The 10,000-nt window shown below is 44.4% G+C and overlaps 1 protein-coding gene across 1 annotated transcript in view; it reads right to left on the reverse strand.

The window, feature by feature from the left end:
* myo1ca (myosin Ic, paralog a) overlaps positions 1-10,000 on the reverse strand; it is a 97,787-nt gene that overhangs the window by 33,044 nt on the left and 54,743 nt on the right. The window contains exons 22-24 of the mRNA XM_063202715.1: positions 7,759-7,827; positions 4,492-4,576; positions 3,452-3,611 (exon numbers count right to left, since the gene is read on the reverse strand). Of these exons, the coding sequence (XP_063058785.1) occupies positions 3,452-3,611; positions 4,492-4,576; positions 7,759-7,827 (314 nt within the window). The remainder of the gene's footprint in view (positions 1-3,451; positions 3,612-4,491; positions 4,577-7,758; positions 7,828-10,000) is intronic.

Genomic DNA, 10,000 nt, shown 5'->3' on the forward strand with positions numbered 1-10,000 from the left:
CTTTTTTTTTTTTTTTTGGAACACGGAAGAAAAAGGGATGGCTCAAAACTACTGAGTGAATCTGTTGTATGTACACCCACCGGTTGATGGCGCGTGTATAACTAAATCCGTACACCAAACACACCTCTCCTTCCCTTCTCATGACCAGGAGTGCTCTCGATTTGAGTTCAGTTGGAAAGTAAAAATTTTAAATTAATTGACATGAATTATAAAGACGGAAATCCGTCCAAACGAAAATCCAGTTGACGGAAATCCGTCATAGCGACGGAAAACTTTAATCCCTGATATTCAGGTCAGTGGTCTGTATTTGTGTGTATTGTATGAATTGTAAACTCAGAGCATGTCTGACAAAGACTTTCGTGCTCAGTCCGTTCTGCTTCGATAATCAGTTGAAGCTTGCAGTGGGAATACACCTTCTTTTCTGTCTTTCAATTTTGGTATGTCCCCACAGACAAGAATGGGCTCGCACCATCAATTCAAAAGAACCTGAAAGCTTGGAGATTTGAGTGCTATCATGTTGCTGTGCCCTGATGTAAAGTACACTGGATCTTAGTCAGAAATTCCAGGTGTATAATTGCTAGCTTCTAGGAAGATACCTGAAAACTGACCCAAAATGGAAATTACAGTATTTCATGCAGTTTCTAAATATGGCTCTTTTCAGAGGTCTTTGTGGACACATCAGCCAATAAATAATTCCCTTCTTGTATGTGGCTTAAAATGTTCGTTTCTATGTCATGTTGCCTCATGGGTTAAACCTTTAAGGAGTAAGGAATTTCTAGAGGTTCTTCTAGAATTTTACTGGAACACTCTACAGCGCCCATAGACGTCTGTGTTAAAAATCTCGCAAAGACATTATGACATCATAATGAGAACTCAAAATGTTGGCAAAATTCTAATCACATATTTGTGATGGTACTCCTCAAAGGGTTTTAAACGGATGTGTGCTGTGTGCTGTGTGCACTATGGTGCGCCGTGTTGTGCAATCATAATGACAATGCGGCTTTCGCTCTCACTTTCACTTTCACTTTGGCCTCCTGCTCTGTTCCAGATCCGCTTCAATGACACTAGGCCAGCAGTACTACAGCGTAGTAGCCTGGGGAATCCCATGCTGCTTTGCACAATCGTTCCAATCTGAAAAGGCAGCATGGAGTCTACCCCTCAGCAAGGGTCCCAGATCCTGGTCCTTGTCTCGCTCCAATCGGAGAGCAGGGAGGCGTGGAATAGATCCAACTGACACGAATGGCTATGGCAACTTGTGCCAAATGATACGTAAGGGTTAACGTTCGGCGAGAAGGTCGCTACCGTGGAATAGCAGCACGACAGAGAGAATCTTTAGACCCCGACGCGGAGCGGAGGGGTCTTGTTCTCTCTGAAGTGCTGCTATTCCACAAAGCGACCGACTCGCCGAAAGTTAACCCGCTTATTATATGGATATACTTAAATGATTCACACATGGCGGGGACATTTCTTTAGACCTATTTAATGTTAAGATTGTTGCTGCGCAAGACAAAACAGTGCCGTTGTGGAACACCGCTAGGCAACAGCTAGGTAGCCAGGACAACAGGTGTTGTCTATCACAGCAGCTGATTAGAGTGACAAAAGACCGGACCCCCTGCGGAGTGATATGAAACATTCGCTTTAGCCACTGACTTATACAAGCCAGTGGCTTTAGCAGTGAACGTCTTGTTGCCATTGCCAGCGGTAGCCAGGACAACGGGTGCTGTCTATCACAGCAGCTGATTAGAGTCTTGTTGAAAAGTCGCTTTAGCAGTGAAAAGTCTTGTTGCCATTGACAGCGGTCTGTTATAGACCAACCCGTCCGTTATCGAAAAATAACAGACGTCCGAACGTTGGGGAGCCCCGTTGAAATGAATTGAGCATTCGACAGATGACGTCACAACCATATGATACACATTCGTAACGCCCAGTAAATTGTAAACCACACACACCCCCTGCGGGATTTACAGTAGGCAGGCCTCCAGACTATATCTCCCTTGTGATTAGGACTTTACAGCTCTCAAGACCATATATAACGTGTGATAAGGAATTTACAGGTCTTCAGACTACCTATATCTCACTTGTGATTAGGGAATTACAGGTCTTAAAACCTTATCTCACTTGTGATTAGGTCTGGTGATAACAGCGTAGTGGAACACAAGTCAGCCTTTAGTTACCACACATCTTGGAGTTTTGTTTACAGGAGTCTAAACACAAACAAGTGTGACACTAAAGCATCGCAAAAAGTCTGACACTATTTGAAAGCATAACACTCATAATTCACAGCTTCTGTACCTCTCCGTATAGTGAAACCTAACACTTATTCTCAGCCTTGACAAGTTTTACGAATCAATACACACATTTATCTTGCATTCTCTTTGTGTCTTAAAGTGATACTGTCCCATTTTTGGAAATAAGCTTATTTTACACCTCCCCTTGAGTTAAATAATAGGGTTTTACCGTTCTCCTGTACTCTCAACCGTTCTCTGGGTATGGCAGTGCAAATTTTACCTCTATGCTAGCAGTTAACATTGAGTCCTATGAGACCAGCTCGCGGCTAACTGGTCTCATAGGACTCAATGTTAACTGTTAGCTTGGAGGTAAAATGTGCACTGCCATAACTAGAAAATGGTTGGAAGTACAGGAGAAAGGTAAAAGCCTATTATTTAACTCAAGGGGAGGTGTAAAATAAGCTTATTTCCAAAAATGGGACAGTATCACTTTAAGGTTTTGAAAACTGTGTTTCATTTTGGTGGTGAGTTTTCATTTTGCAGTACAGTAGTCCAATTCCTGTGTGCAGAGTTTTGGAAATACCACACAGAGCAAGTGTGATATACTATGTGTAACCACTTGAAAATCAATTGTGAAGGTCACCTTCCCCTTGTAAACCACTGAACAGTTGAGCTGCGGTGGGTCATGTAGAGTTCCATTCGTATATTGCACGTGATAGTGGTACTCTGCCTCCTGTGTCTGCAGTGGCCATTTATAGGAAATACACATTACATTCACATACTGCACGTGATAATGTCTGCAATGGCCATTTACAGGAAATAGGACTGAGCTGATCAGAAAAGGCATCTCAGTATTACATTACATTACAGGCGTGTGTATGTGTGTGTACAATATGCATGTGTGTGCAGCAAGACGTGTGTGTGTGTGTGTGTGTGTGTGTGTGTGTGTGTGTGTGTGTGTGTGTGTGTGTGTGTGTGTGTGTGTGTGTGTGTGTGTGTGTGTGTGTGTGTGTGTGTGTGTGTGTGTGTGTGTGCGTGCGTGCATGTGTGTGTTTGCATGTATGCATACGCGTGTGTGTATTCCGTATTCACTTCTTCGATCCCGTTGTGTGGCGTGTGTGTGTGTGTGTGTGTGTGTGTGTGTGTGTGTGTGTGTGTGTGTGTGTGTGTGTGCTATGATGGCTTGTGCTATGATAAACTGTGTGTGTGCGTGCGCGTGTCACCTCTTCGATCCCGGTGGGGGGTTTGGGCCAGCTCTGGTCCAGGACGTTCTTGGGCAGGTTCCTCTTGAGCGTCATCAGGAAGGAGAAGCGCACGTGGGCCAAGTAGAACTCATTATCAGAACAACGAGGCTCGTTACGCAGGATGAAGCCCTTGATGAGGCTGAGAGAGAGAGAGAGAGAGAGAGAGAGAGAGATGGGGGGACAGAGGGAGAGAGGGAGAGAGGTGGGGGAGAGAGATGGGGAGAGAGGGAGAAAGAGAGGGATAGAGAGGGGGTGGTGGGAAGAGAGAGATAGAGAGAGAGGGGGGGAGGGAGAGAGAGAGGGGGAGGAGAGAGAGGGAGAGGGAGAGAGGAGAGGGAGAGAGGAGAGAGAGACAGAGAGAGAGGGACGCGTAGAGAGAGAGAGAGGGAGAGAGAAGTAGAGTGAGAGAGGGAGAGGGCTGGTGGGGAGAGAGAGAGGGAGAGAGAGAGAGAGTGAGAGAGAGAGAGAGAAAGAAAAAGAGAAACATTTCAGTGATATTATCAGTCTTCTACATCCTCGGATCTACACACATCTGTAGTTCATTAAGGCTGAAGAAGGTGTAGCAACATCAGTCGGGTGTTTGAACTTAATAAAAACCTGAAGACTAAGCTGCAGTGTGCTCTAGCCTCAACTTTTCAATGAATAAAGAACTCAAACAGAGCATTCAGGCCGACTGAGAACCGTGCCGGTGCCCGTTCCCGCACCTAATCGCAAACTGGCCGTCGTGTCGTGGCCGGAAAGTTGGTTCGCCATGCAAACCGCTAAATACTTGATTTTTCTCAGCGAACCATTTCGACAACGTGGCCATCAGCAGGTTCATCCGGGTAACACAGTCTCGTGCGGGAAAAGTTCGGAGCCCGGTATGAACACGGGCGGTTCGCAGGTAAGCACTTTAGTGCCGAACGTAACTGGCTCCGTTCTGGTCGGCCTGAATCCCCTAAAAGAGAACTGAGCTGAGGACACACCTGCGGATGGTGTTGGCAGCCTATATAGGAACTCAAGGAGGACTGAGGACACACCTGCGGATGGTGTTGGCAGCCTCTCGCCGTCGTCTGGCCTTCCTGCGATCCTTCACGCCTCTCCACCACGACTGGATGGTGATCACTGCAGCGAGAGACAGCACACCTGTTAATTCATGCTCCTCCACACCATATATTCTTTATTCACAGCTGTAAGTTTTAATGGTATAGGAAGCAGGTTTTAAGATAACCTGTAAATGTATATTTCTATGTATTGTGATGATTTATTAGAATGGGTACTCTGATCAGGGACTGGGGTTGCAAATTAGCAGCCTGATCTCCAAAAATTCTGTGCTCCTGGACACGGATGTTAAGGACACGAAATCCGTGTCCAGGAGCCCGGATTTTTTCCTGGACACGGAATTGTTTTCCGTGCTCCTGGACACGGAATTGTTTTCCGTCATGGGCACACGGAAGTGCATTCTATAGGCTATTACCACAGCACTGTGTTAACTCTATCATTAGAAAATATATACCAAATGCTAATCCTAAACAAAATAATGCTATAGCAATTTAAGTTGTGCCCTGACCAAAACATTTCCTAACCTTAACCTGTCATTAAAGACATATTTTTGAGAAATGCATTTTCCAGCTGGTTGCTAGGCTCAAATTCATATAATGAATGAAAGAAAACTATCTGTACCCAGACCAAAACAATCCCTAACCCTAACCTGTCAGTAAGAAATGTTTTTTTGAGAAAAAATATTTGAAATTAGGAAAATCCTGTGGAAACATAGAGCTGTTTGAGTATAGAGAGAGCACTTCTGTGTGTCCATCACGGAAAATAATTCCGTGTTCAGGAGCACGGAATTTTGGCAAAATCCGTGCTCCTGGACACGGATTTTGTGTCCTTAACATCCGTGTCCAGGAGCACAGAATTTTTGGAGATCATGTTGCAAATTAGCCATCTGGCTATAAAACTTACACTGTATGTATTCGAATCTACACGCTTTGTCATGACCTTGCAATGTCCTGTTTGTAATAATGTGCACTGCATTGTCCCTGCTAATTAACTACAAATAAATAATATCTAAAAAGTACCACAGGACCCTTACCCATGTTGTATGTGACTAGCTAGTGAACACATCACAATTCATAACACTGTTTTTAAGTATTATTTTCATATGTCTCTATTCAATTAGGGCAATGAATAATGATAAGGCTGGCTGGGTGCAGGACAAAACTGTATCGATGAAAAAGAAAACAGAAATCAGCACACTGAAAACTCCCAGCCATTGCCTGTAACAATAATAAAACCATTTCTACACAGGATCTGGTCCCGTATGATCTCAGCATCATATTGACTTGTGATATCCCAAAACCAGACCTCTTTTGGTCAGTGGGGAAAGTGTTATGGTTTTGGAAGATCACCACAAGTCAATCTGATCCTGAGTTGAATTACTTTTATTACTGTAACATACATACACAATGGCTGTGGGTTTCGGTGTGCTGATTTCTATTTCTTTTTCATCGATACAGTTTTGTCCTCCTGCACCCAGCCAGCCTCAGTGAGGTGGGACATGCATGCATGATACTCTACACCAGGGCTATTCAATTAGAATTTCATCTGGGCCACATTTCAAAACCAAGAACTGCAGTCGGGCTGCACATTTTCAGACATCACGACCACTGAAAATCAGTAGTCCACAAACAAATTTTAAACATGTTCCTCTGACCTAAAACTTAACCACATTGAATGTGAATGTATAAGACAAGCAGAAGATTCACAAGCAAATAATGTGTTGTACTGCAGTAACAAAACTGAAATGTATACTGCTTCAGTTGGGGGCCATGTCTGGGCCGCATGTGGACTGCATCTGGGCCGCATGTGGACTGCATCTGGGCCGCATGTGGACTGCATCTGGGCCGCATGTGGCCCTCTGTCCTCCAATTGAATAGCCCTGCTCTATACCAAGTCTGTAGAGCACATCTCTGGTTTGGTGGGTCAATTCAACATTGTCCACATTGGATCAATGGTGGTGTGACGGAGGTCATCTTGCACCTGTTCACCCCCCTCGGGGATCGAACGTGCGACCTCGTCAACTACAACGATTCGGCAATGGGAGACACAGTACGATACCGCTGGGCCAAGAGACTAGTCTCTCGGCCCAACGGCACGAGACTGTATGAGGCTATCGGAGGGAGGTTTTACCAACGTTCCACGCCAACTCTGTGCTAGTTAGCCTCCGTTACACTCTCCCCCTTAAACCTCACTCCCATCCGGGTCACGGCACCACTGTGACGGAGGTCATCTTGCACCTGTTCACCCCCCTCGGGGATCGAACGTGCGACCTCGTCAACTACAACGGTTCGGCAATGGGAGAAACAGTACGATACCGCTGGGCCAAGAGACTAGTCTCTCGGCCCAACGGCACGAGACTGTATGAGGCTATCGGAGGGAGGTTTTACCAACGTTCCACGCCAACTCTGTGCTAGTTAGCCTCCGTTACAGTGGCGTATGGGACAAACTCTTTCAAACACGTCTGATATTAATAAATGGATGGAAACAATAATGTTGAATGTCCACACACTTGCTCCAATTTTTCTTTTTTTTCTTTTCACAAAGTGAAAAATGTCAAGCTAATTCAAGTAAATCTGTGCAGTTCGAAAATGTTCACTTGCTTGTGCGGACATTCAACTTTTTTATTTTATTTTCACAGTTATTTGACTCTTTTCTCCTGCACCTGTCCCACTACCTTCCTTGATTGGCCATTAATGGATTGGCCAACCGGTTGAGCCTCAGGCCTATACAAACCTCCTCTCCCAGCTCCCCTACCCAAGGAGGCCTCACATACACAGGTAGCAAAATATATCATGGTTGAAGTGCACTTTTTTCACTTGACAGTAATTGGTCCCTGTCCCATCGGCTTATTTTTTTTTCCTAGTACAAGGACGCCACAGATGGCCAAACTCGGGTTCTCATTGGTCAACCTTCACAACTTCCTGTGACAGGTTAGGGTTTAGGCATGGGTTTTGGTCTGGCCACAATTTTGCATCAAATTCGCCAATATCTTGCTTATTTCGACGTTCTTGGCAAAAGTAAAGGATAAGAAACATTGCTTTCCTGACAGGTGAAGTTTAGGGAAGGTTTAGGTTTAGGCACAAAAGTGTGGCGAATGTCGGCGTGTTTTCGGCTTCAAGACTCTCCTGTAACTCCCCCATCTCACGTGTTGCAGTCTTGCCGCTCTGGAGGTTCGACCAATCAGAGGCCACCTGTGGCGTCACCCTACTAGGAAAAAAAATATCGCGTCCCATCCAGTGCTGTACCTGCGTGTCTGGTGCGGTGGTAGCTGGAGCGCTCTCTGTAGCCGCGCCAGGACGTCTGCAAGATGGTGGCTGCAACAGGAGACATGTGAGAGGAGAGTTGAACAGAGAAGAGGAGAAAAGAGTATTAGAGAAGAGGAGAGATGAACAGAGAAGAGGAAGAGTATTAGAGAAGAGAAGAGAAGAACAGAGAAGAGGAGAGAAGAGTATTAGAGAAGAGGAGAGGTCTGCAAGATGGTGGCTGCAACAGGACACAGGTGAGAGGAAAGATGAACAGAGAAGAGGAGAGAAGAGTATTAGAGAAGAGGAGAGAAGAGTATTAGAGAAGAGGAGAGAAGAGTATTAGAGAAGAGGAGAGAAGAGTATTAGAGAAGAGGAGAGAAGAGTATTAGAGAAGAGGAGAGAAGAGTATTAGAGAAGAGGAGAGAAGAGTATTAGAGAAGAGGAGAGGTCTGCAAGATGGTGGCTGCAACAGGACACTGAAGGTGAAGATTGTGCACATCATCCCAGGAAAAGGTGCAGGACAAAGGCTGACATGACTGTAGTTTTTGGAGTGAGGACTCCGCACACTTAAAATTCTCTTTGATTTTGTTTTTTTTTTAAATTATTTCACGACTGGGTTAGGTATCAACTTCAATAGTCTTCATCAGATTCTCTATGAATGTGATGAAGACTGTTGAAGTCGAAATGTAATCCAGCCAAAAAAAAAAAAAAAAGGATTTTAGGTGTGTGCAGACTCCTCACTTTGAAAAAATACAGTCAGCCTCAACAGGAAACTGGAAACAGGAAGTGGACTGAAACTGTACTGAAACCAATGTGGACATCACCACTGTCTCTCTCGACCTCTAGCTCATCATGGAAGCCTAAATCATATTTCGCTGACTATTACAAACTGCCTGTTGGTGACTGTTGTGCACCACGTGGACAACTCAGTCGTGTGATGGATTCCCCCTCGTAACACTCATTCTGAAACAAAAACAATATTTTGCTGACGCTCCAAAACAGTGTGACGGTCTTTAAAAACAACAGTCCACCAGTTTTGGAAATTGAATTTAGCTTATTTTACACCTAATCCTTCAGTAAAATGAATGAGTTTTACACGTCTGTTCTCCCAGCCATTGTCTGATTCTGGTAATCTCATATTACTTCTTAGCATGTATCATCGATCCTGATCACTGACTTATATAATACCAATGCTGAATTGATTTTTTTTTTTTAACATCTGTATCATTGACGCATGCTAAGAAGTAATGTCAACAGGCTCAGCTGACTGGGAGAAAAGTAGAAAGGTAAAACTTTTCAAACTTTAAAAAATAAAATCAAATGAGCTTATTTCCAAAAATGGAAATGGAAAGACTTATATTGGGGACAGACATAAATACAGTAATCCCCCTTTTAACAGTTCATAGTAAAACCAACGGCATTAACCACCAAGAGATCGTTTCAACATCACTGTGGGCGAGATACGTTACGGCAAGCGAGAGAGGAGTTTTCTTTCGCTTTGGGAGCGCTTTAGCCAAAACAAAAAGCAAGACAAACAGGAAGAGAGAGAGAGAAAGGAATTACTGTAAGGCTTTGCAAGAGCACACGCTCCGTGAACTCCCCATCAACCCTAAAGACTGATACACGGAACAAAGTTGTGAAAGTCTGACAGATGGGGCAACGTTGTTAACGTCTGATACTCAGAGCAACATTGTTAACCCGTTAAAACACAACGTTACACATTTGCTGTTACCAGAATGGCAATGACCGAGTCGTAGTGCATTACTAAAGGCCCCTGTGTCAGGTCATAGTGGTGTAATACTATTGTAATGAACCTTTCAACGACTATGGCAGCGTGCCTCGGATGGTACAGGGCTGCAGTCTGGGCAACGGCGTTGAACACGTTGTTTCTGAGCAACAGCTTGCTGCAGGCTCCTCATGGAATGATTAGAAAGAGGTTTCCTGCAGCTGCTCCAAGTGCTCTTGATAAAAGTGTTACAGTAAAATGCAACAAGTGTTACAGTAAATCTGCTAATAGGCAGCACACAGGTGTCATTTTGCTGGAACAAATATGGACTCCGTCTCCAGGCTCTTGCATTAGATGATTTACCTTACCTCTACCTCTACCTGGATTGCTACTAAGCCATTCTTGGACTACTCACATGGTCCAACACCTTGTTGTTGTCAAAACGTTTAGATATCATGTTACCACAGTATTGTCGCAGTATGTTGTTGCCAAGAAATATTGCTCAAAATGTGTATC

This window comes from Engraulis encrasicolus, chromosome 7 (assembly GCF_034702125.1).
Source record: "Engraulis encrasicolus isolate BLACKSEA-1 chromosome 7, IST_EnEncr_1.0, whole genome shotgun sequence".
NCBI lineage: Eukaryota > Metazoa > Chordata > Actinopteri > Clupeiformes > Engraulidae > Engraulis > Engraulis encrasicolus.